The 26895-nt window shown below is 47.9% G+C and overlaps 2 protein-coding genes across 2 annotated transcripts in view; one reads left to right on the top strand and one right to left on the bottom strand.

Moving 5' to 3' along the window:
- The window catches only part of EHD3 (EH domain containing 3), a 33062-nt gene extending 14091 nt beyond the window's left edge, over window positions 1-18971 (bottom strand). The window contains exons 1-3 of the mRNA XM_025354836.1: window positions 18137-18971; window positions 7666-7842; window positions 2658-2755 (exon numbers count right to left, since the gene is read on the bottom strand). Of these exons, the coding sequence (XP_025210621.1) occupies window positions 2658-2755; window positions 7666-7842; window positions 18137-18363 (502 nt within the window). The 5' untranslated portion in view covers window positions 18364-18971. The remainder of the gene's footprint in view (window positions 1-2657; window positions 2756-7665; window positions 7843-18136) is intronic.
- A 43-nt stretch (window positions 18972-19014) lies between these two features.
- Window positions 19015-26895, top strand: part of CAPN14 (calpain 14) — a 58691-nt gene continuing 50810 nt past the window's right edge. The window contains exons 1-2 of the mRNA XM_025354499.1: window positions 19015-19181; window positions 26374-26498. The gene's annotated coding sequence lies outside the window, so the exon portion shown is untranslated. The remainder of the gene's footprint in view (window positions 19182-26373; window positions 26499-26895) is intronic.

The following is a 26895-nucleotide window of genomic DNA, read 5'->3' as shown; positions in this document are numbered from 1 at the left end:
ACAGAGGTTCTAAAGCGCAGAACTCTGAGCTCCTAGTACAGTGTCCTTGGAAACCGCAGAGGCTGGAGTCCTCTCTGGACCTGCTGGTCAGGCTGCACCGGCCTTGCAGGTGTACATGTGCACATCCCCCAGGGAGTTCACCCTGGGAAGGGATGGCTTTCCTCAGCCTTCCTGGAGGAGTCCTGAGCTGCCTGAGTGAAACAGCAAATCCCTTTCAGTCCTAAGTGCAGGGTGAACCCCAGATGAACCACTTCCGGATGGGAATAGGTAGATTAGGGGAAGGGGGGTGCTCAGGGAAACAAACCAAAGCAAGACAGAGAAACCACCCGTGCTGCCCTCCACAGGGCCCTGAACAGGGAGCCAGGTGCTTACAGCGTGCGTGGGGGCTGGAAGGAGGGAGGCTCAGACATTCCTATTTTCCCAGGCCAGGGGTTCCAGCTCCCTATCACCTCCACCATACAGCCCAAAGACAGGGAGCCAGGGGATCAAGTCTTCCAAGACCCCCTTCCCAGGGTACACTGTGATGTCCCAGAATTCACAGGCCACCAATTACAGGAACTGCTAATACAGTTTCCCAAGTCCCTCCTGACTCAGCTGCTTCATTTCCCCTCTTCTTCCTAGGTCTCACCTCCTAAGCAAAGCAAGAGGTGGTGAGGAGGCAGGGCAGGGCTCTCCTGCTCAGGATGTTCAGCCTTCCCTCTCCCTCCCACCTGCGACAGGATGAGGACTCCAGGCTGTGTCTTCCCTGGAGGCCTGACTGGGGTTAACCTGGCCCTTGAGCAGGCTGCTGACCTGGAGAGCCTCTCTCACTGTCTTCCCTCTGCACTCCCAACCAGGGCAGGCTTGGTAGCTCACACACAGCCATAGTGTAGCCCCAAAGAGCCGAGCCTGGCCCTGCATCACGTGCCTGCCCTCATCAGAAAAGAGCTGCTCTCTGCAGAGAGGACACCAAGGCAGCTCACAAGGGCACTGGACAGAAGCCCAGGTCTGGCACTAGTGGCCTGCACCTGGGCCAAGGGCCTGCATCACTTGGGTCTCGTCAATACACAGCTGCAGGAGCACTGGCCTGTCACACCATGAGGCTGTGACCTCTCCTCTGAGGAGTCTGGGGTGAGCAGTGCTGGCCTGGGCAGGCCATGCTCTTGCAGAAAGAGCAAAGGTTTCTGGGACCCACTATGGTGGCACCGACATGGGCAGGGTGGATCTGTGTCCCAGCCGGAGCCACAAAGCACAGAGGGTAAAGGCACATGCAGTCAGTCACCTACCTAGGTCCATTCAGGCAAGAGTTCTAGCTGCTTCCCAGAGATCCCCAGCGGTTCAAACCCCTCCCTTACCCAGAGTCTGACTTCCGAGTACTGATGTGGCTCCAGCCCTGACAACTAGCTCCAATACTGGGGTGGACGTGGCATCATCTGATTTTCTTGTCAGAGATACAACACATGGCACAGAAAGGGTAGGGGGCTATGCAGGACACTCAGCAAACTGTGGCAGGACAGGCTGGGGGTGGTGGCCCAGAGCAGTTGTTTTTAGCTTTTGACAGCATCTGTGTAGCATTTTCGAGTTAGAAAAAAGAAAACAGGCCGGGTGCGGTGGTTCCTGACTGTAATCCCAGCACTTTGGGAGGCCAAGGTGGGCGGATCACAAGGTCAGATCGAGACCATTCTGGCCAACATGGTAAAATTCCATCTCTACTAAAAATACAAAAAATTAGCTGGGTGTGGTGGCGCATGCCCGTAATCCCAGCTACTCGGGAGGCTGAGACGGGAGAATCGCTTGAACCCAGGAGGCAGAGGTTACGGTGAGCCGAGATCGCGCCACTGCACTCCAGCCTGACAACAGAGTGAGACTCTGTTTCAAAAAAAAAAGAAAAGAAAACAACGATGATGATGATGATGATCTATAATACCTCATGGTTACTAGGTGCTTGCTATGTGCCAGCCAGAAAAGGCTTTTCATCCAAAGCATTTCTTTAATCTTCAAACAACTCCATAAGATGGATAGTACTATTCCCACCCCACCCGCCCCCGCCACCCCACACCATTTTTCTGATAAAGTAACTGAAATAAAGAAACCTGCCGAGGATCACTGTGCCAGGAAGTGGCAGAGGCAGGCTTAGAACCCTGCCAGCCTGACTCCAGAGTTCTGTCTTCTAACCACCACACCAGGCAACCTCCTTTAATGAGCAATTACCCCGTGTTTTTCTGGAGTGAACAGTTTTCGAAGTGCTTTCACTACCTGATTCCCTCCTCTTCTGACCCAGAGCACTGACACCATTGAGCTGAATTTCTCTGTATGCCTTTGGCTGCCCTGCAGAGCTGCGAGCTCCCCAGGAACTTAAGAAGCAAGCCAGGGTCAGGGCCATAGAAGGTGCCTCTTGTAGCATGAATAAACCCAATGAGGTGAGGCTGATATTGATGTCTTCATTTTACAGATGAGAAGACTGAGGCCAGCTGTCTCCTGAGCTACAGCGGACCTGAATTCCTCTCCCGACCCCTGCCTAGGACTGCCCCAGGTAAAATGATCCCATACAGCACAGGAGAAGTGCCGGCTCGCCAAGGTACAGCATAGCCCTGGGTGCTTCTCTTCTGGTATGTAAGAGAGTGAACATGCCAGAACCATGGAGCCCACAGCCAACACCCCTCAGGCAGGCTGCTTACCCCGGCTGATCCTCTGCTTCTCCCCGGAGAGGATCCCTGGTGTGTCGATGACACTGATGCTCTCCAGCACAGGGTTGGGTAGCTGGGCACACACGAATCTGCATGGGCAGAGGGAACCTGGGTGAGTACTTGCCCGCCTTTTGTGACCCAGCCCCATGACTCCAACCACCTGTCTTGTCTCTCTCAGGTGAGCTGCAGGTGCATCCTGAAACGTTCAGTTCACCACGGGCTTGCCCAGCTCAGGGCGTGGCTGACAGCTGATCCAGGGCTGAACCCCAGTTCTCCTGCCTCTCCCCACATCCAGTGTTAGAGTGCTCTGCACCCAGGTGTGTTTGGTAAAATGCTTTGTGACCAGCAGGGCTATTCCATAGCGACATCCCATCTTCATGTGTGATCAAAGCCTGGGTCTAATTCTTATGGCCCCAAGTCCTTAGTTTGTCCTTGGTCAGCTATCTCCCTGCCTTGAGTAACTCCACTTAGCTTGGCCCTTTCTAGGAACCTCAGCTTTTTTAGATAAACAATGAGAAGACACCCTGCCTGGTCTTCATATGAGCCCCAAGGGACTAGCAGGGCAGGAGGGACTTCACGGATCTGTCCCAAGCCATCACTGCACAGAGTCAGGGTCTGAGGATCCTCCTTCTGATTTGATCCTCGTGGGCAAAGTGGCTGTGCTTCCCTGTATATGTCCTCATTTGTACATAGAGTATCATTCAACAGTAACTGAAGCCCTGCTCTGTACAAGATAGCAGGCCAGAGGATGACAAGCCTGGCTGGCTTAAAATGCAGACTCCCAGGAGGCAGGCCAGAATCCCAGCCCCAAAAGTAGATCTCACTCAGGATCTATGCTTTGAGGAAGCTCCCTGGATGATTGTGAGGCAGCCATGGTTCATGCTTGCCAAGTCCTGCTGTGGGGGACACTAAGATGTCCAAAACTCGATCCCTGTCTCCAACGAGCACAGCCTGGTGCAGGACAGGAGGCCTATACATGGACAACCAGAATACACAGTGCAATGGGACCAGCACCCTGAGAGAAGTCAGATGAAGTGTTTGGAAAATTCAAGGCAGAGAAATGGCTTCCAGGGAGGGCTTCCTGGAGGAGTAGGCACTGGAGCTGGCCTTGAAGAATGGGAACCACCCAGGAACATTTATCTGGACATCTAAAGGCCAAACATCTCTATTAGGATAGCAGTCAAGTGTCATTCAAGAGAAGCGAGGGAAGGGGAGCAAACAAGGGGTGTGAAATAAGACCACTCAGCAGCGCAGAGACAGGAACCTGGAAATCTAAAAGGTGCAGCACCTTGTGCGGACTGCAGTGAAGCCGGTGGCACGTGCAAGAGGGCTCCCATCATCCCTGCTGTCGTTTCAATGGACATGCCTGGCAGACCCCCAGCCAACCTAAACATCCACCACTTTAGCTGCTGCGTGCTCCTGGAGAAAATCTCAGAACCTCACGATTTCACAGGTGCCTGCAGGAAGCCACATTCTTTCATCATTCTTCTCTGGCGATGCATATTTTCTCTCTCTTTCTCTCTTCAGTATTTTCTGCTGGAAATGTCCTCTTTTTTTTTTTACATTTTTGGTGTCACTTCACCCATTAACGTCAGGGTCAAATGGCAACTTTCCCACAAAGGCCTTGTCAGCCCTGCTCTTCCTCTTGCCTGGGTTTCATTGGCTCTCTCCAAGCCTGTGTCCACTGAACTGGATCAGCCTTACATTCCCCCACAAAACAGAGCCCAAGGCCGCTAGGGGCCTGGTGTCTGTTGAAATAAAACATGAATTCTATCCCTTAGCAAGGCACCTGGGAGGGAGGCAGGAGACACAGCCCCTCCTGTGGCCACATTTCTTTCCTTGTCAATGTCTGCTCTGCAGGCCAGACACAAGGTCACTCTGGAAATGCAGGATCTTGCCTGAGTCACCTTCATTTTATTCACTGAAATCACAAATATAGAGAGAGATTCCTGACCCCTTAATAGTATCACCTTTTGTGTGCATGTTATTTGTTTCACAACACCTTCCTACATATTTTCTTTATACTTTTTTTTTGTAAAATACATGCACATGGTAAAAAACAAACAAACAAACAAAACCAACCAAAACATGGTCCAGCAAGGCATAAAATGAAATAGGAAGGTGTTCCTCTTCTCCACCTTTCTGCCCTGCTCAATTCCACTCCCTAAATGGAACCACTGTAAGCCAGTTACAGGCTCACACCTGTAAACCCAGCACTTTGGGAGGCCAAGGTGGGTGGATCACTTGAGGCCAGGAGTTCGTGACCAGCCTGGCCAACATGGTGAAACCCTGTCTCTATTAAAAGTACAAAAATTAGCCGGGCGTGGTGGCACATGCCTGTAACCCCAGCTATTCAGGAGGCTGAGGTGGGCAAATTGCTTGAACCCAGGAGGCGGAGGCTACAGTGAGCTGAGATCACGCCACTGCACTTCAGCCTGGGCGACAGAAAAAAAAAAAAAAAAGTAACCACTGTATAAAAAGAATTATATATTTTTTCCTTTCTCTCTCAAATTTTCTTCACACAACATTTGCAGGATTAGATTATGGCAATTTAAATTTTATCACTTTCTAGATGAAGATAATAATATTGAAAGAGGTGTCTTTACTTAAAGTAAACCACCCCCACCCAACCTCACCCACACCTCCTGGTTTCAATAAATTTAACAATGGAGTTAATGAGACTTGCTGGGTTTGATTAATGACATAAGGGCACTCAGCTTTCAGGAATACACCCAGCATATGATGGCAATCTCTTAAATTCTGTTATCATAATAGGCTACACGCTATTACATATAATACAGTACGCTATATCATTATAAGCACAATTATCCCAAAATGGCATTATTCACTAAACCTGTACTCCTCTCTTGTGATGAGCCCAGTTTCCTCTTGTCTCTCCCCGGCTTTTCCCTCCTCTCCCCTGGGGTCTAGCTCCTCCTCTCTGCCTTCAGATAGGACGATGCTCCTCAGCTGACTCACCAGCATTGCAAACTCAACCTGTCCAAAATCAAATTCATCGCCTACCCTCTTGCTCAGATATCCCTGTTTCTCTTCAGCTCTGGCAATTCATTCTCCTGAATCATGCTCATCCCACCCCCTCCATTTCTGCATTTTAGCATTTTGGGCATCCAGGACCTCCTTACTCAGTTCCAGGTATGAGAGACACCCCTGGATTCCAGGACGCCTGCCCCACTGCACCTTACCACCACGACCTCCTCATTCTTCCTAAACTGACCTCAGCTTCATTCCCAGGTATGAGAGACACCCCTGGATTCCAGGACGCCTGCCCCACTACACCTTACCACCACGACCTCCTCATTCTTCCTAAACGGACCTTAGCTTCATTCCCGACATAAACCAAACCCCATGCCTGGGCCTCTCTGCCAGGCCAAGTTCCCGAGATTTCTCAGCATGGCCCTTCCTCTGTTCCCTACTCTGGGTGCACACCTTGGCCACTCACAATTTCACATTTCATTCATGTGGTTGTTTCCCTGTCCCTGTCTCAGACTGTTATTGACTCCCTGCCACTGTAAGAAAGGTCAGAAACAAGTTCATAGGTTTATAAAAAATATTATTTGGAGCAGGGCACGGGGGCTCACGCCTGTAATCCCAGCACTTTGGGAGGCTAAGGCAGGTGGATCACCTGAGGTTGGGAGTTTGAGACCAGCCTGACCAACATGGAGAAACCCTGTCTCTATTAAAAAAAAAAAAATACAAAATTAGTCAGGCGTGGTGGCACATGCCTGTAATCCCAGCTACTCAGGAGGCTGAGGCAGGAGAATTGCTTGAATCTGGGAGGCAGAGGTTGCGATGAGCCGAGATCACGCCATTGCACTCCAGCTTGGGCAACAAGAGTGAAACTCCGTCTCACCAAAACAAACAAACAAACAAACAAAATATATATATACGTATATATATTTGGAATAAGAGACATCGAGAATCCTTTGGGCAATGAGCCTCACCTTCCACAACTGAAAAATGGCCACAGCAGATGCCTATTCCATTCACTAAACAATTAAGGAATCAAATGAAACAAGACATAACACTATCACTAACTAACCTGTTGGTTACTATGTGCCAGGCACGAAGTGTTTTCTGTTCACTGTCCCACTTATTTCTCCTTTAACTCCTATTATCCTATTTTACAGATGGGAAAAATAAGAAACAAAGAAGGTTTGTAACTTGTTCAAGAGCCACAGTATTAGGCAGGATTTGAACCCAGGTCTATCTGAAGGCAAAGCCCGTATTCATTACCTCTACTCTAAACACCTCCAAGTAGAAAAAGGAGTTTTAAAATTATTTTCAAAGTGTTTACCATGCACATGTGAAACTGGATTTATAAGTGTAATAAGCGTGAGCAGGGGATCAGCCTGCATTCTGGTCAAACAGAACAATTAATGCGAAGGCCCAGATTAGTTTGCCAAGCATTCCTAGAGTTTTCTCCATTCAAATCATCATGATGATCTTGGTATCTGCAAGGCTGAACTTGTCCTGGGGCAAGAGAGGTGACCTGTGCAAGCTCATTTAATTTAGTAGAAGAGTCAGTGCTCAAACCCAAGGCTTCCCTCTGAAGTCCGGGGTTCTTCCCACCAGGTAGAAACAATATCCGTGAACAGAAGAGAACCTTCGTCTGCCTCCTTCCAGTTGGATGCAAATCCCAGCCACTGCACGTTTAGGCAAATGCTGGGAACTACATGGAGCATCCTCCTCCACTTTTACTAGGGGTAGGTGCAGGGTAGGGGAATGTGACCTAAGTCAATGCTGTATCCTTCCTTGCTCCCTGAGAAGGAGGAATCAGCCCAGCATTTGCAGCTGCTGCATCTCACAACTGACTCAGTTACACTCTCAGCAAGCAAGGGACCATCTAGGTATGGAAAGATTGACAGGAGACTCTAGGCACCAAGCCTCCCAAGACCCTGCCTATTGTTCTTTCACCCCCCATACTCCAAGAAGAAGAAAAGAGAGCACCCGAAAGTGTTGTGTTCCCCTCCACACTCACCTGTTCAAGAAGGCGTTGCCAAAGGCGTTGAGTTTCCTGAAGGGTTTCTTGGGATCCACCACCAGGGCGTTCCCAGGGATGATCCCCTCCATGTCTCCCTGCATCACCGCAATGAAGGAGTCTGTGGTGGGCTCGGGCCCAATCCTCATGCCTGGGAAGTCCTGTTCCAGCAGGTACCTAGCAAGAAGGAGCACAGTCCTAATGCAGGCATTTTGCTCAAAGATCAACACGGCATGTCTACTATAAGGCAGACAACATGCGAGTCAGAGGGGAGGGCAGAGCCACAGCAGCAAGATCTCATGGCCGGGAGAAATGCCTGTTAGATAATGAGTCCAAAGAACTTTGTAGAGCAGGTGGAATTTCAGCTGAACTTAAAATATTCTGTTTTTTGGTCCTTATCTTTTTCCCTTTCTCAATCAGTTGGGGGCTCGTGGCGGGCGTGGAAGGAGCAAGGTTTAGGCTCAGAAACAAAGCATGGATTGAAATGATTCTTACACAGAGTATTACAGACTCCATAACTGAAGGTAACCTGCTGAAGTACCCACACAAAGGCATGGTTAGAACTAAACTTTCCATAGACTCTGCTGGCTTTTCATAGGTCTTTATTTAACTGGTTAGTTCTTTAACATAAAAATAGCTCATATGTGATACAAAACACAAACAATATAAAAGGTATACTATGAAAAATGAATCTCTGGCTAGGCACGGTGGCTCACGCCTATAATCTCAGCACTTTGGGAGGCCGAGGCAGGCGGATCATAAGGTCAGGAGTTCAAGACCAGCCTGGCCAATATGGTGAAACCCTGTCTCTACTAAAAATACAAAAATTAGCTGGGCGTGTTGGCAGGAGCTTGTAATCCAGCTACTAGGGAAGCTGAGGCAGGAGAATCATTTGAACCCAGGAAGCAGAGGTTGCAGTGAGCCAAGATCATGCCATTGTACTACAGCCTGGGCAACAAGAGTGAAACTCTATCTCAAAAAAAAAAAAAAAAGAAAGAAAGAAAGAAAGGAAAAGAATAACGAATCTCCATCCTATCCTACACCTCTAGTATCTGTATTTTGTATCCTGTATCCTTCCAGAAATGTCCCATGCTCACAAGTACTGTTATTAAGTGTTCACACAGATCTACACATTTATGATCTTATTTATTTATTTTGTTGAGATGGAGTGTTACTCTGTTGCCCAGGCTGGAGTGCAGTGGTGTGTTCTCAGCTCACTACAACCTCCACCTCCCAGGTTCAAATGAGTCACCTGCCTCAGCCTCCGGAGTAGCTAGAATTACAGGTGCCTGCCACCATGCTTGGCTAATTTTTTTGTATTTTTAGTAGAGATGGGGTTTCCCCATGTTGGCCAGGCTGGTCCTGAACTTCTGACCTCAGGTGATCCACCTGCTTTGGCCTATCCCAAAGTACTGGGATTACAGGCATGAGCCACTGCGCCTAGCCACCTGATCTTATTTTTTAGCATAGAAGCAACCTGCACACCTTTCATTCTATTTTTCTTGTCATTACCCATTTAATTCCAACTTTCAAAGAAGAGACTACATTCAAAATGCCTTGTATAGCACCTGGCAAAAACAGATATGTTCAACAAATGAGTCCTCCCTTGTGCCCTTGGGTATTAGGCAATTTCATTACAAAAGTATAGTATATGGTGGGATTCCCAGACAGAGATTATAATTGTGCTATGTTTTAAAACATGTGTTTGGTTTTTTACCTGCACTACCTAAATAGGTGTCAAAAAGTTACCTTTTATCTGTCAATGCCTTCCTTCCGCACCCAACACCCACACACACACCCCTCCCCACAACGCGTGCATGCTTTGTAACCATGAAGGATGTTGTAATGTGCACAAGCAGGAATGTACAGATCCTGTGATGATGACATGGATATTATCAATGCACGTGTTTCTTTTTATGCTTAATATGTTTAGGACATAGCAGGACAGATCTATTCTATTCCTCCTAATGACAACGTAGAATTCCATTATATGGGTTACTACTGGCTAATTTAACGGCCACATTGCTGACCATTTACAATTTTACAAATAACTTTCAACTGTTTCAATTCTTCCTAGATGGAAGACAAATGGCAGTAGGGGAGTTTACACATTATCCCAACCAGACAGGCGAAGAAGAGGAAGGGGGTTTATTTTTATGGAATGGTTTTTAACATGTTCTCTTTCTGTCCTTTAGTGTGGGCCAGGAGGGGGCCAGAGGTCCAAGATCTGGTCCTGTTCACTCACTGTGCAGCCTCAGGGAGGCCCCCTTCCCTCTCTGGGCCCCATCCTCCGTTCCCTTTAAGAGGCTAAACAAGGTGATAGAACAGGTGCCTCCTGTTCTAAAAGTCTGTCCCTGATCTGCTGCCTGAAGGATGCATTTCTGGGTGGTGCCCATCTGTGTCACTCACACCCACACAGCTCTGCCCCTCGTTGGTGGCCACTCCTGAAAGGACAGGGGGATGGTGAGCGGACTATTCCTCTGAGCTTCTGGCTGTGGCCCGGGAAGGTAGGTGACTCTGCTCTTTTCCGGGCCTGTGCGGTGAGAGCCCAAAGTCCCCTCTCTCTCTCTATCAGGAGTAGGGCCCTGGACACTGCTACTTCTCCAAGCTACCCAGCTGATTCTAGGTCCAGCCGGTGTTGGTAACCTGCTCTGGACCCAGCCTTTCATTTGACTGAAATAACTGCTGACGTTCCATAGCCTTTCCACGTGTCACACATTATGCTAAATGTTTTGACAACAGCATCTCCTTTGGTTCTCACAGGAGCCCTATAGATAGGCAGGCACTGAGGAAACTGAGGATTAGAAGGGTTACATGGCTTCTTAAAGTTAAACAGCTAGTAACAGAGCTGGAATCCACATGCACATCAGTCTGACCAAATCCTTCATTCTTCAACTGTCTTCTACCCTGAGGAAACCACTGCCCAGCGAGCTGATAAGGTCCCACAGGCCAACAGGGCAGAGCTAGTACCAGAGGCCACATCTCCAGGGCCCATGCCCTCGCTCTCTGCCCCTCCTGTGACTCCCTAAGGCGGGCCAGCGCAGGTGGACTGCGGCAGCAGGCCCGGTCTGCACAGAGGGGTGGTGGCCAAGGAGGCTCACCAGGGCTTCCTCCCACTCATCAACATCCCATTTGTGCCTCTGAGCAGCGTTCTGAGCTGTGAATTCACTCTGCGGTTCCATGGTAGTTAAAGTCAGGTTGCTATGGGCTCCATCCCCAAGGGGGAGCCTCGGCAGCCAGCCCTGGAGGAAGCTGCTGATCCGCTGAGAGTTGGAGCCCTCCTGTCCAAAGGCCACCTGCCACACAGGGCACAGATGGCTTTCAGGTTGTCTTGGGAAGCCCCTCATCCCTCCAGATCCCAGCTCAGTGATCGGAGTGTGAGGGCAGGATTTCCTCTGGTCAGAGGATCCCTCTGAAAGCTGGCACCGAGGTTGTGATGAGAGTGAATCCTAACAGCTGTACCCTTGGCTAGCACTTCCTGCCTTCTCAGAATACCTTCTCCTTCAGGGCCTCCTGGGAGAAGCTGGGAATCTCAGTGGCCTGGGGCCAGTCAACCTGCTCCCTCTAACCTTGAGGGCTATGCTCTTCAGGGGGTACTTAACTCAGGGAACCTCAGTACCTCCCTCCATAACATGGCAGGTAATCGTTCAAACTGACTGAGCACCTGCGATGTGCTGGATGTTATTCTAAATTTTCCACGGATTATCTCATTTCACCTTCCCATATACTATGATGTCAGCACTATGCTCTTCCTCATCAAATGGACCTAATAAGAAAACCTATCTCACAGGGTGTTCTGAGGATTAAATTCATTGCAGAAGTTAAGCTTTTAACCAGTACCTTAAATTACCTAGATTATCATTCCATTTGAAGAAGGAGGAGATACAGGTTTAATGATGTGCCCCAGGTGATGCACTCAGTAAATAGTAACAGGGCTAGGATTTGAACCTGGCACTTGGATTTGCGTTCATGCTCCTAACCACTTCACTCACTCTCCTTTCCTGCCTTGACCAGGAAATGCAGCCATCTTTAGGGACAGGCCAAAAGGGTTGAGCTCCCTTTTAGAACAATGAATGAGACAAGAAGGCCACAAAGAAATATGGTTTGGCAGGAGGCAGGCAGGGCCAGGCCTTGGAGGGGAGGTGAGGCTTTGAGGCCTGCAAACGCAGGAGTGTACTCATCTCTATAAATATCAGCTGTGGGGTTCCCTGATTGGCCTCAGTGACTGGGGTGTGGCATCCCAAAGCTGCTGCTATCACGTGATCAGAGCAGGTCCCTGGCCCCAAGGGCTCTAAAAGGACACTTTTGGATTTACAAACAGTCGGGCAAGATTATCCTTCATGAGAAAGATTCCACCCTGATTGGGAAACCCCATTTATCTTTGCTTGCCCGGGCAGCTGACCTAGTGAGTGTGTGGGTGAGAAGCCCTAAGCAGGGCTCTGCAAGGGAGCAGCAACAGTGGATTGCGGGAAGTAGGGATCAACAAAGGCTCCAGGGACAGCTGAAACAGAGAGGGCTGAAAAGAACCATTCTGAGGCAGCCTCAAAAACGCCCAGAATGAACAGGGCCAAACAGCAGTGATGAAGGATCGTCCTCACACAGGCATCTCAAATTCCACCCCTGAGAGGGACGTGGTGTTCTCAGCAGACGAGCGAAGGCTTCCCAGCCTAACAGGGTGGCTTCCGGAGAAGTTACAGGACCGCAGCCTGAGGTGGTCAGGCAAGGGCCTGGGGTTTGTCCTGCTAAACCCGCATGACCCAAAACTTGCTGGCCACATATGGGTCTGGGGAAACACTGAGTCTAATGAGGCCACCAGCAAGTCCAGGCAGCACAGTCGGGTGGGGTAAATTCTCAGGGACATTTGGGTATGGCTTACAGCAGCGGGTGCCCCTGTAACAAAGCCACCACTGTGTCCAGAAAGGAAAAATCTATTGAGGAATCTCATGCACTGATTCTTTATGGGGAGCGATACAGATTGCCTCTGTTGCCAGGAGAAAACGTTCCCACAGCCGTGTAAAAAAAGAAAAGTTAATTCAGGCCAGGGTGGGAACAGCAGAGACAGGGACACACGAGAATGAGGGGAGACAGGACAGACTGAGTCCAGGATGATAATACTCGCCCTGTCGGCCTCATGGGTTTGAGGGAGACTGTAACACACCCCATAGACACAAGCGAGGAAGTGGATGGGAGACTCCACAGCCAAGTTGAGGCATGAGTCAGCTCCGTGTTCCCTGGAGCAGCTATAACTGGCCCTGTCGAAAGCACCCTCAGCCACGTGATGAAGGGATTCCAGCACGAAGGAGAATCTGGTGGCCAGACAGTCCAGCCTCCTTGCGACAGGCCAGCCCGCCCAGGGCACTACTCGGCACCATCCCCAGAGCTCAGCGATGTGCCTCTTCTCCAGCCCTCCCCTTCGTGCTGGAGAAGGGCCTTCCCGCACCTTCCTGAGAGCCTGCGTCTAAGCTCATATCAGAGTCAGCTCGAGAGAGGAGAGGAAATGATAAAGCCCCATGCGCGGGGCCTGGAGCACAGCTGGTGCTAAACTGGTTCTGCCTCCCCCTGAATCCGGTCAGTAATGCTGTGAGGGAGTTATTACTATTCGCATCTTATGGATAAGGAAACTGCGGGTCAGAAAGGGGAGGTGGCCTGACCTCTGTCAGACCTTCCTAACCAGGTCTCCGGGCAGGAAGCAGTGGAGCTGGATTCTGCTGACTTGGACTGTGTTCCATGGCCTTCGTCCCACTGTCAATGGGAATGGGAGGGAGACCTTTCCCCAGAGGTCTTTCTCCTCCCAGTAAATGTTTTTCCTGATGACTTCCAGGCACCTGACTTACAAGGCAGCCCCTAAGCCAGGCTGAGGCACGTAGACACAGTTTCTCTGGCTTAAGGCCTTCTGTTCCCTTGTGTAACACTCAGGCCTTGTAAGAAGCAGGTGGATTTTCACCCAGGCCCCTTTAGAGAGCCAGCAGATCAGAACCCTGACAGACTAAGGACATCCCCTGGCCTTGGTGGGTACACAGGGCTGAAGGCGATGCAGGGGCTGTGCCTGGCAGGATGGACTTTGCAGTGAGTGGGTCCACTGGGGTGGTGGTCCTCTTACTTTATCCCTTTGGCTTTCTGGAGAACCATCTTTCCCGGCGTGGTGGCGCTGTAATGTCTGGGGTGGGGATGTCAGGGTGGTGATGAGAGCTGGTGCAGCCACAGCAAATGCCAGGTCGCCTTTGGGGTGGGAGGTCGCAGTCTCCTGAAGTGGGAGAAGCTGAAAGGGTCAGCTCAGTAGCCCTCAGGGTGGACTCCCAGCAGCCCCACCGTGTGCTCATGCCTCAGAGTCCAAGTCACATGATAGAAGGTCCGTGCAACCCTCGAGACCAGCCCAGCCTCCCTGTGGAGCCCAGGGCAGCCTAGCTCTGCAGCCCCAGGCCCCACAGCCAACCCGCTAGAGCCCCTATCTCAGCTCTGCCAAGGTCCCGGGAGGCCTCCCTCATGGCCCACGGAAGTACTCAGGCCTTTCTCGGCCCCTGGAACAGCCAGCTACTCACCTCCACTACCTGCAGAATAAGGGGCCACAGAAGTAGGCAGCAAGAAAGAGTGACCAGGGGCCAGATGGTCTAAGGAAGGAGGGATTCGAGGCTGCATGCCAGGCAGAGAAATAGCAAACGGAGAAGAATAGCAGAGGCAGGAGGAAAGGCTGCCAGGGCCAGAGGACACAGAGCTACTGTACTCCAAAGAGGCAGCCTGTGTTGGAGAGGGCAGCCGCCAAGCCAATTTACTGTTTATTTTATTACTCTGTGTTGCCGGGCCTTAGGCCAGGGAAGTTATTTCAGGCAAAGATCACAGCACATTAATTAGTTATTAGAAGAATGTCCTTTTCTGTGTGTTCTTCCTGAGACAAGAAATAGACCCCGTGGCGAGCACATATAACAGAAAGTAGATGGACCCTCAGGGGCAAAACGCCAAGAACTGGGGGAATGAAGAGGCAAGTCTTTGTTTCTGAGGAAAAGGCCCCTCACAGGTTCAGGCCTGGGATGGAGACAAGAATCAAGGCGAGAAGCAGGGATGGGAGAAGGGAGGGGAGGAGACCTTCTGAGACCTAGGCATGGACGCACTTATCCACCCCAGAGCAGCCTCACTCGCTCTGGGGAAGGGATGCAGTGTCAACTCACCCTCTTGGAAAACAACTGCCAAATATGACTCTTAATACAAAAATTTTAAAGTTAAAAAATAATTTAAACAAAACTCTGCCCAACCTTTGGCCTAGCAATTCCACTTCTGGGAATCTCAAAAAAACAAAAGCAAAAACAAAAAAACCCAAAAAAACCACACACACAACATAGGAAAAAATATTATACACAGAGATATTCAGAATTATTCTACAATAACAAAAAATTAGAAATAGCCTAAAACATCCAAGAGAAGTAGATTAAGCAAATGAAGACTCGTATATACACACAATGAAATATAGTATGTAGCTGTTAAAAACAATGCTATTCATTAGTTATTATTAGTTAAATGAATAATTGTATATACAAACAGTGAAACAGTATGCAGTTGTTAAAAATAATGCTTACAAATAATGCTTATAACATGGGAAATGTTCACGCTATAAGTAAGAAAAACTGGCCAGATGCAGTAGCTCATGTCTGTAATCCCCAGCACTTTGGGAGGCTGAGGTGGGTGGATACCCTGAGGTCAGGAGTTCGAGACCAGTCTGCCTAACATGGTGAAACCCCATCTCTACTTAAAATACAAAAATTAGCCAGGCGTGGTGGCGGGCGCCTGTAACCCCAGCTAGTTGGGAGGCTGAGGCAGGAGAGTCGCTTGAACACAGGAGGCGGAGGTTGCAGTGAGCCGAGATTGTGCCATTGTACTCCAGCCTGGGTGACACAGTGAGACTCCATCTCAAAAACAAAAACAAAAACAAACAAGCCAGCACACAAAATTACATACACAGCATGATCTCAACTGTGCTATAAAATAGCTACAAATACTGGAAATATATTTTATATATAAATTATATGCTTTATATATAAATGTTTTATATGTAAATTAAAATAGCTTCTCCTAAGTCATGGGATTATGGGTGACTTTCTTTCTTCTTTAAATTTATTCTTTTCTATATTTTCCAATTAAAAACAACTGTTTATTGGATTTTATGAGAAAGAAGAAAAGTACACGATTTGGTTCTGGAGGGTTCCCTGTGGTACGACCCCTCCTACAGTGCTGGCTGACACTCCCCCAAGGGGAGACAGCTTTTGACGCATGAGCTAAATTCAGTTGCTGACATGGGTGGGGAGAGGGAACTATTGCACATGGAGGATAAGAAAGAAGAGAGATCTGTCTCTCCCAGTCTTGCTGTCTCCCTCAGATAAGGAATCATCTGTGGCAATTTGACTCTGCCACTTTCTTAGACCCAGTTAACAGCCAGCGATGACTCAGGCAAAGCCGGGAGAGTGTCTCAGACAAAAGGCACTTAAACCTGTCTGCTGCTTGGGGATCCTCGCCTCTCCCCATCTTCCCTTCCATTCTGCAAAATGTCTGCTGGGAACCTCCTATAGCTGAGACCCTGGAAGAGGCCCTGGAGATGCTAAGGCATGGATGTTGTCTTGTCAGTGATCGTACTCCAGGAAGGAGAAGCTACAAATAATGTAGGAAAGGTTATAAATACCATATGTGCAGAGAGCCAGGGAAGGCTGAGAGGGCAAGGGCCATCTGCAAATGGCCTGCATTTCCCTTGAGGCATGAATGGGCCAAGTGGAGGCCAGGGCTCACAAAGGAAACCCTGCACACAACCCAGGCAGCTCTGAAGTGCCTTTGGCAGCAATGGGTGCTTAATAAAACAAGGGGCATGGCTTAGATCAGGGGTTCCCACCCTAAAGTCCAAAGATGGCCCTTGCACTCCCAACATTATATGCAAATTTGGGATGCATGTACATTTTTCTAAAGATAGAAAGTTAAGAAGCAATGGATTAGATTAATCTCAAAGGCCTCTTGCAGTTCTATCAATACAAAACATACAAGAGCCAACAGGCCCATCACCTCCCAAACTCCTTCAGAAATCACTTGGCCTCTTAAAGCTGCTGAGCCCTAGGCTGTGTACTCCACAAGGACAAACTCAATGTGGTGTTGTGTTTAGACATGACCTATTAGCATGGTGCTACTTCCAGAAGGCTTGCGTTACAAGGTCGATGTTAGAGAAAATTAGTACCTAGAAAATTAGTAACTAGACTGTTAACTTTTCTGCTCTCCTCACCAAACAAAGCACAGCATTTCACATGCTGTGGATGCTCAAGACAGCCAAGGAATAGGAACACGGGTACCCCTGCTTTCCAAACCCTCTGCAGGAGATGAGCACGCTTGACTTTGGGGGGCCACCAAACTCCATTCTCAGTCTGTGGGAGCCTGACTCTTAAGACAGAGGGCCACAGCATTCTCAACAGTTTGGAATGGCTGTAAAAGAGGCCAAGAAAAATGGCCGGCCTTGAAGTTGGGACGATTGACGACTGGAGAGAAGCCTGTTATCTAAAGATAGGAAGGGCCTCTGGTGGACCTCTCTGAATGCAGGGTGAACAAATTGACTTCTTGAGCTTCTCTCCAGCCCAAGGATTCTGTAATTGAAGGGAATGGATGACTCACTCTCAGAGTTACAGGCGTTTAGCCAACCATCTCCTCACATGCATCTAGGACTTAGATCCCAGGTCTGCTGCCCACTCTTTAGATGGCTCTGCACAATTCATTTAACTTCTCTGCGCCTCAGTTATCTCACCTGCAAAGTCAGGAACTGGATGAGACAATGCCAATATCCCTTCCACCTCTAAGAGTCTTTAATATTATTATCGAGCCATTAAGATCAAATAAGAGAAAAGAAAAAAAAAAACATTCTGCTTCTGGACTCTGTCGAGTCTCCAAGATACATATATACACAGGAGCTCTGCTTTAGAGAAGGAAATGATAAAAGGAGGACAAGTAGCATCCCCAGGCCACCTCCGTCCCCAGGCCTGCACCCATCAGAACTCAGCTGCAACTGTGAGGCCCCCACGTGAGTGCCAAGCCCCTTGAAAAGCAAGGGAAGAGGTTTTGCCCGAAATGATGTGTTTCTAAAAAGTGAAGATGCAAGACATCCCCACCAGCATGAGGTGCTCCAGAGACCAGGAGCTCTTCCATTGTGCCTCCTGGGGCTCGATTTCATCATCCATAAGATGGGGAGACCAGGAATGGCTTTACACTTGAATACTTCAGGTTGACCACTAGAGCCAAGGGCCAAGTAGAGTGTACAGGTATTGGGTAGCATGGGAAGGGGGACCAGCAAAAATTATGGGGTAAGATTTTGACGCCTGCACAAACACATGTATCTTCAGAGCCCTCAACTGAAGGCTTCCCATTGGTACCCTGTCAGGAGTGGAGCACCAGGAGTGACCGGAGGGACTAGGCGCTGGGCTCCGGGGTGGGCTGCCGGGACCCTGGGCCGGCTCACCTGATGAAGGTGGTCTTCCCAGTGGAGTACTGGCCCACCAGCAGAACCATGGGCTTGTTGTCGAAGTCGGCATCCTCCAGGGCGGGCGAGTGGAACTCGTGGAAGCGGTAATGCTCTTCCAAGGGCAGCAGCTTGCTCTTGTAGAGTTTCTTGAGCCCCTCACTCACCGTCTGGAAAACCTCGGGGTCCTTCCTCCGGCGGTCGTCCGTACCCAGCCAGCTGAACATCGCGGCCGCCGCTCGCCCCCGGCACGCAGCCCCAGGGGAAGACTCCTCCTCAGGGAAAGATGTCCCGTAGGACCGGTCCACCGGGCTCCGAGCCGCGCCGCCGCCTCACCCAAGCGCGGAGCTCAGCCGCACCATGGCCCGGGCACGCGGCTAGGAGGGCCGGGAGCGCACTCTCCCTGCTCCTGGGACCAAGTCCGGCCGCCGCTGCATCCAGCAGCCCAGGCCGGAGGGAGGATTAATGATCTGGGCTAGAGGAGGAGGGGTGCAATCTTGGAAATTAAAGTCGAACCTGCAAGGAAACTGCCAGATGCCGGGGTCCCCGATCGGCCCCCAGCCCTTGCCTGCTCTGCCCTGCGTGCAGCAAGGGATGCTTCGGCTCCGCTCCTGCCGGACCGAGGCGGCTCAGGGGAGGCGGCGACGCTGCCCAGCCCGCGGACAGCTCCGCATCCGCAGCAGCATCCTGCAGCCCCAGGCGCTGGTTTAAATGCCAGCTGGGCAGGAAGCCGGCGCGCGGAGGAAGTCCCCGAGTACTGGCAAGGCAGGGCCGGCCCCACGGTCCCGGCGACGGGAAGCCGCGCAGGGCGCCGCCATGTTTGTGGGCAGTCGCTCTGTTCCAGACCTGCGGCCGCGCGGGGAGAGGGATGCTGACCCAGTCCCGGGGGAGAGCGCCGGTGTCTCAGTCCCCGCCTCTGGGGCTTCGATTTGGGAACAGCGCCCTCTCAGGGACGGCTGCGAGGACAGAGTTGACCTGTTCATCACCCTCCCTGCATTGAATCGCCTCTCCTTCGGTTGCTGAGGTCAATTCCCTAGGAAAACAGGTACTCTACTATTTGGGAATTTTTTTTTTTTTTTTTTTTTTGGCATAGAAAGAAGGATCCGCTATCAGGTTCCACAAAATGACCAAAACTGTCACTACCCAAACTTTTAGCTAGGCTTAGGGTGAAGTCATAATCGTTCCCTTTTATTTATTCGTTCATTCCAGCAAAACAAAACAAGCCAACAAGCAAAATCCCTGCAAGTATTGGGCATTTATTATGGGGCAGATACAATTTTGGTGACTGTGGATACAGAGATGAGTGCTGAACAGACTCTTCCTTCCAGGAACTCCAGTGAAGGCAGGCTTTAAAGAGGAGGCATGAGCAGAGGGCCATGGGAATATAGGGAGGATTCACTCCTTTTGTGTGGCTAATTTGAGGAAGGCTTCATGGAAAGCATGACTGTAAGCTGGATCCTAAATGATGAATTGACATTCATTATTCTAGCAGCATAAGGAGCATTTGCAAAGGCTTGAGGAACATGGGAGAACTTGGTGTGTCTAAGGCAGAGTAAACTGTTTGGCATAGCTGGAGTGTATGGAGTGGAAGGTGGAAAAGAGTGAGGGAGGCCAAGCATGGAAGGCTTTGCCAGAGATGAGGAACCAATAACAATGCTATTACTAATCATTGTTACATTAACAAAATGCTCAGCATGTACAGGGGCCTGGGCTGAGTTCTCAGTGAACATTGCTTTATTTAACCTTCATGGCAGATCATATTATCTCCAGCGTCACACCAAGGAGAGTGAGTGGGAACACCGTTCAGGTGTAGGCGAAAGCAGTGCATTGTGTGTAGAGAATTTAAACCCAATAATAAACTGGCTGAAAGTTGACATGCTTTGTATCGGCACCATTCTAAACAGTATAGTGAGAAAACACTCTTCCCTGCCCAGGCTGATGGCTCCCACTACCCTCCCTTTCGCAGATGAAGAAGGAGTAGGTTATGGACCAGGCAGGGACTGGAATGCCAAGAGCAGTGTCGGGGGCAGGGACTGGAGGAGCAAGAGGTTGGAGATTGATATGGTTTTGCTCTGTGTCCCCACATAAATCTCATCTCTAATTGTAATCCCCGTAATCCCCACGTGTCTAGGGACAGAGCTGGTGGGAGGAGATTGGATCATGGGAACAGTTTCCTTCATGCTGTTCTCATGATACTGAGTGAGTTCTTGTGAGAGCTGATGGTTTTATAAGGGTCTCTTCCCGCTTTGCCCCTCACACTTCTTTCTCCTGCCACCTTGTGAAGGACGTGTTTGCTTCCCCTTTCGCCATGATTGTAAGTTTCCTGAGGCCTCCCTAGCCGTGCAGAGCTGTGAGTTAATTAAACCTTTTTCCTTTATAAATTACCCAGTCTTGGGTATTTCTTCATAGCTGTGTGAAAACAGACTAATACAAAGGCCAAGAGACCATTTAGGAAACGATTCCAAAACTTGACAGCAGCAATGGGATTGTAGAAGAGGTCAGACTCAAAAGATTTTTTCATGGAATAGAATTGTCAGATCTTGGTACGTGATAAAAAAGAGGACATCAGGGTGAGGCACAGTCTAGGATGATTTTGAATTTTCTACCATAGGGGATAACATCATCGGAGAAGCTCTTCCACTAATTAGGGGAGGCACAGAGAGAGCTGATTTAGCAGACAGAGATAATGTATTTAAACTAAAACATGTTGCATTTGAAGTGCCTGCAGGAGCTTCAAGAAGAGTATGGTGAAGCTGCAGGGATTTCAGAGGAGGAGGGATTGATCAGAGGCCAGTGCTGAATAGAATCTCCTTAGTTACATCTCAGATCTCCCGACTCTGTCCTTGAAACCCAAAACTGATCACCTCTTGTTGAGAATTCACTCAGATTAATATTTCACCCTTGGTATTTAGTTACTACCAGCATACAAACCTAAGAAATAATATTAAAGATATTTAACAACTCACAAGGTATGAGAATCAAACACCCAGAACAGACACTGGCCTTCCCAGTGGAACAAGACTTGAGCCCTGTGCCATACCTGGTGTTAATACAGTGGTGTCTGGACCTTGGAGAGGTCTGGGCCTGTCCCCGGGGAGAGGACAGGATGGCCAGCGTGACAGGAAAGAAATCAAGGGGCCCCATTATGGAAATATTTCAAGAATTTAGTAATCAGTACAACCATGCCATTGTCTGCTGAATGTCTGTTCTGAATATCTAATTTGCTGAGTGCCTGTTGACACATCTACTCCCGTCTGAGTCTTGAGTAGTTGAAATCTATCTGTTTAAAAAAGGAACTAATGGAGCATTTCTGTAGACTAGCAATAAAAAGTCATAAAAGATAATATTCAAAAAAGATACGGTTTTCAAAAGAACAAAAACCTAGGGATAAATCTAACAAAAGATGTGCAAGATCTTTATGTGAAAAATGATAAAACTTTATAGAAAGATGTTAAAGAAGTTCTAAATAAATGGGAGAGACATGTCATGTTCCATCGTGGAAAGATTCCGTGTCACAAACATGTGAATTCTTTACAACATAATTGATAAATTCAATAGTTGAGAGATATGATTGAAATCAAAATCTAAATAAGGTTTTCCATGGAAATTGACAAGGTGATTCTAAAATGTATAGCATATAGAGCAATAGTAAAATACAGCTTAGACATTCCAGGAGAAGAAAGAAGATAAGAGGAACAAGGAGGAGGAGGAGGAGGAGAGGGAGAGGTGGAAGGGGAAGGAGGGAAGAAAAAGGAGAACAGGGAAGAGAAGAAGACAACAGTAACATAGCAATGTCAACAACTAAGTGAAGAGAACTTGCCCTAGTGGACATTATTATAAAGTTGCAGTGGTTAAGATGGTTTTGGCACAGAGACCAATAGAATAACGACACAGTAAATAGCCAGGAAATTTGGAAACCTGATATCTACAGTAGTTGCTTTAGAGATTGCATATGTATCACCACAAAGTCAGGAAGAATTCTTTAAACAAGATATCAGAAGTACAAACTGAAAATGAAAAAAACTAAGTTCAGCACTAGCAAAATTTTAAACTGTCGTTCAACTAAAAATAAAAAAGTGAGTGAAAAGATATTTCCCATACACAAAAACCCACAAAAGCATATCCAGAATATAGAATTAATGCCTGTACATTGATAAAAAAAGACAAACATTCCAATAGACAAAAACTTGGCAAGAGCCACAAAAATGTCTTTTACAAGAGGCTACATGAATGTCCTATAAACACAAGAAAAGATGTTGCATCTCATTAGTAATTAGAGAAATGCCAAACCACACTAACACTCCATACCCACCAAAATGGCAAGAATGAAATAGTTGGATGATACCAAGGTTGGTGAGGATGTAGAGCCATGGGAGCTCTCATAAAATGCTGGTGGGTGTGCAGGCTGGCACAAACACTTTGGGAAACAATGTGGCATTGCTTCGTGAAGCTGAAGATGTGCATGACCTGCCATTCTATTTCAAGGCATGATCTAGAGAAACTCTTGCACATGTGCATAGGGAGATAAGTCTAAGAATGTTGATGGTAGCATTATTTGTAGCAGCAAAAATATATAAACAACTAAATGTCCTTCACCGAGTAAATGGATGAATTGTATCACATTCATGTAAAATATATAGCACAGTGGGGTCTAGTTGAGGGTGGAGGATGGGAGGAGGGAGAAGAACAAAAAGCAAGACCTATTGGGTACCAGACTTAACACTTGGGTAATGAAATAATCTGTACAGCAGACCGCCATGACACAGGTTTACCTATATAACAAACCTGAACCTGAACCTGAAATAAAAGTTACAAAAAATACATACTCTACAGATGAGAAAAATGAGGAAAGTGGTGCTACCGATGCCAAAATATAGTGTTGAGTGAATAAAGCCAGAAGTAGGCTATTATGCATAGAATCATACAATTTCATTAATGTTTTTGGTCATGCAAAAACCACTATCTGTTGTTCATGGATGCATATGTGTGCATTGAAATTTTTTAAAAGAGAAGCAAAGGAACATAAAACACTAGTCAGGAATGAGGTGTTCTCTGGGGACTAAAAAGGGAAATGGCATTGGGGATGGGTACACAAAACACAAGGAGCTTCAACTATATATACACTGTTTTCTTTCTTTTTCTTTTCTTTCTTTTTTTTTTTTTTTTTTTTTTTGAGACAGGGTTTTCCTCTGTCGCCCAGGCTGGAGTGCAGTGGTGCCATCTCGGCCTACTGCAACCTCTACCTCCTGGATTCGAGAGTTTCTCCGCCTGCCTCAGCCTCCGAAGTAGCTGGGACTACAGGCATGAGCCACCACGCCTGGCTAATTTTTGTATTTTTAGTAGAGATGGGGTTTCACCATGTTGGCCAGGCGATTATCTCTCAAATTTGATAGTGAGTACTTGGCTATTCATTTCTTATTCCTTTTATCCTTTATTTAAAAAAAATCTGATCCTTGGATACACAAAGTTGGATTTTTTTTTTTTCATAATTGTGGTTCAAGACAAACTATACCTGGCTCTTTTATTATATTTTTTAAAAACTTAACACATATTTATGTAATGGACCCTTGATGAACCCATCATTCAAACCGAGGACTAGAAAAATTAGCAGTAATTTACATCTACTTATGTGCTCCTCCCCATCCTGTCTCCTGCCCCTTCTCCTTCTTTCTAGAGGAGCCTGCTATCCTGAATCTACTGTGTATTGTTCCCTTGCTTCTTAATTACTGTTACACACAAATGCAAACCGAAAGAACATATTGTTGAGGTTTAGTGTTTTTGGACTTTTTATAAAAAGCATATCCTGCTACATGTAGTGTCTCTGGAACTCGACTTTTCTCCCATTCAACATTTGTTTTCAGCCCCATCTGGCTCCACAGGGCTCTCTCCCATCAGGTGTCTCTTCCAAACCCAGCACATGCCTCCTATTTCTGTCACCTGCCAGGTGCATGGGGGTTCCCAGTCAGACAACCTGCAGTGGATGGAGTCCCGGTGTCCCCATGTCTTTGCTGTGTGAGCTTGGGGAAAGTGGCTTCACTCTCAAGCCTCAGCACCCTGGTCTCTGAAATAAAGATGGCAATAACGTTTTTTTTCAGGATTAAAGGGACAATGCATGTAAAGTGCTTAGCGCAGGGCCTGGTCCATTGAGAGTGTTCAGTATATATTAGCTCTTAATATTATAATCATTATTACTTGTATCTACTACATGGCACTGCCTTACATCCTATTTAACAAGCTGTTGAATAAACTATTGAATAAGCTTAGTATTTAATAGCTGTAATATTTAATAAGCTATTTAATAAGCTAGCACCTAATAAGTTAGTGAGCAACTTCTTTCAGTTCATTTGTGTCTTAACTGAGGATGGCTCATTAACTCAAAGGAATATAATTGTTAGTAGTGATGTCTGTGGCGTTCGCTATGGGTTCTTGAGGATGACACTATGAAACAGAGGACTTTTCCATCTCTTCCGTTTCTCCCACTCAGGTACTAACCCAGGCCAAACCCTCCTTAGCTTCCAAGATTAGATGAGATCGGGTGCATTCAGGGTGGTATGGATACAGACACTTCCCTTTCTCATCCACAACCCCAGAGTCTGGCCAGAAGTAAAGGGAGAAGATGGAAACTGTAGCAGCAACCTGGAATACAAGTTTGAGCCCTGGCTAGGGGAGTTAGTAGAATCAGGAAGTGGGGCCAAGTGTCCACAATCCTAGGAATCCATGGCCTCTTTCAACCTGGCCCAACTTTGATTGCATCCGAGTGACCTGCCTGCAACCACGCAGGCATCCATGCCTTCACAGGTGCTTCCCACTCCTCATCACATGGGCTCCTTTGCACACCCTGTCCTCAGCCTCAGTCTTCCCTTCCCCACCCTCTGCCTGGTAGGCACCCACTCATCCCTTAGGGCTCAGGGCGATGGTCCGTCCTCTGAAGAGCTGAGTCAGCAACTTTCCCATAAGAAGGCTGCGCCCCTCTCTCCACTTCCAAGCTACCCCACGTAAACCTCTGTTACTGCATTCATCATATTTTACTGTAATTACGTGTTTAAATTGTTTGCCTCTCAACTAGACAGGGCACGTCTTCAGCCTGGTGCTGTGTTGTACTCGTTATGTTTACTTCAGTTGGAGGCGAAAGTGCATCAGCTCAGCCAATTCCTACTGCTGAGATCAGGCCGAGTCCAAACCTCTGTTTATGATAAGGTCCTCATTGGTGAAACCAGGGTAAGAGAAACACCAAAGGCAGAAAAGTGTCAGTGACACTTCACAATGTTGTTGTGGGGATAAAATGAAACAATGTAGGTCAAGGACTTGATATGTTTTCTATAAGTCCATAGTAAGCGCTCAATAAATAGTTCCCTTTCCCCTTGGATGAATGAGTACTGAACGTGCACAAGGAAAGGGAAGTCTGGAATAAAAATACACAGGTGAGGGAACTGTGCTCAGGAAGTTTATAAGCCAAAAAAGAGGTGAAGAAAGAGGGTCTGGCTGAGTCTAGTTAATGGTTTGTCCAGGAATAACACTCCCCCTTCATTACAATCGGTACCAATTGCTGGGATGCGGCTCTCTCATACATAGCAGCTCTCCTCGGCAGAAAGTCAGTTTCATCCCTAGGTGCAGCAGGAACAGAGCTAACCTGAGAAATCCAACATTACACAGAGGAAAGCCCACACCATGAGAGGCAGTGGTGTGTGTCTGGTTTTAATAAGCTGCCTGCTTGATGAACCTCCACAGCTCAGTTTCTAAAAACCTCAACTTCCAAAGGCAAGACATTTGCCACCTGCAAGATGTGAGCTATAATTAGAAAATCTCCCAATTATGGTCAGTGTCTGCTTTTGTAGCACATGTGTTTCCAGAGCGTGGGCATCTGGTCCTCACAGCAATCCTGAAGAGGAGGATAGGGATGTTTCCCAGAGGGAAACCCAGGTGCAGAGAGGCAGGAAACTGCCCACACAGGCATCCTTGATTGAGCTATCAATCATCCTACTCACTTGCCCCTCAGTCCACAAAAAGTGGGAGGCAGCTGACCGAAATCTCTTGAATTCTAAAAAATAAATGAACCCTTGAGGCAGCTGATATGAGGGGAATGGGCAGGTGGGTGGTACAGAAATATCAGAGAGAGGTGAGCAAGAGGCCTCCAGAGGTGAGCAGCCATCACATTGGGCTCTGAGCTGCTTGATCAAAGCAAAAACAGAAACAAGTTATTAGTTCCAAACCCAAATATATCAGTCTGTCCCTGCCAGCAGGATCTTGATTGCACCATCCCACACAACAGCCTCGCTTGAGTAAGAGAAACACCCAAAGCAGAAAAATCCAGTGCTGAAGGACCCCAGGACCAAGACCAGTTACTGAGCATCTTTCCTGGGCTGTAAGTGTTGTTTGTGTGTCTGTCTCTTTGCCAGGGGAGTTAGAGGAAGTGCCTTGAGCAGAAAAGCTCTCTTTTAACCTTGCACAGGGCTGGTGCAGGCACTGACGTTGACTAGTTCCTGATGTGGCTTTTGACAAGCAAACAGAAGGATTAGAAATGTGAATTACCTGTAGTTGGCCAATTATTGTAACCTTATATGTTATAACAGATAAGTCTATGACTACAAAAATGTCTGTGAGCACAGAGAACCTGATAAAGGCAGAAGCTATGAGTGTGGGTTATTTAAAAATACACAGGCAGACAAAGTGGGGTATTAAAGTTTGGGGTGATAATCCATCAGGAATTATTTCCACATTCTTTACTAGTTCTTTCGGTTCAATGATCTTCTGTTCTCTTT

This window comes from Theropithecus gelada, chromosome 13, assembly GCF_003255815.1.
Source record: "Theropithecus gelada isolate Dixy chromosome 13, Tgel_1.0, whole genome shotgun sequence".
Classification (NCBI taxonomy): Eukaryota; Metazoa; Chordata; class Mammalia; order Primates; family Cercopithecidae; genus Theropithecus; species Theropithecus gelada.
The sequence above is the reverse complement of the archived record's forward strand: the minus strand, read 5'-3'. Positions and strand labels throughout refer to the sequence as shown.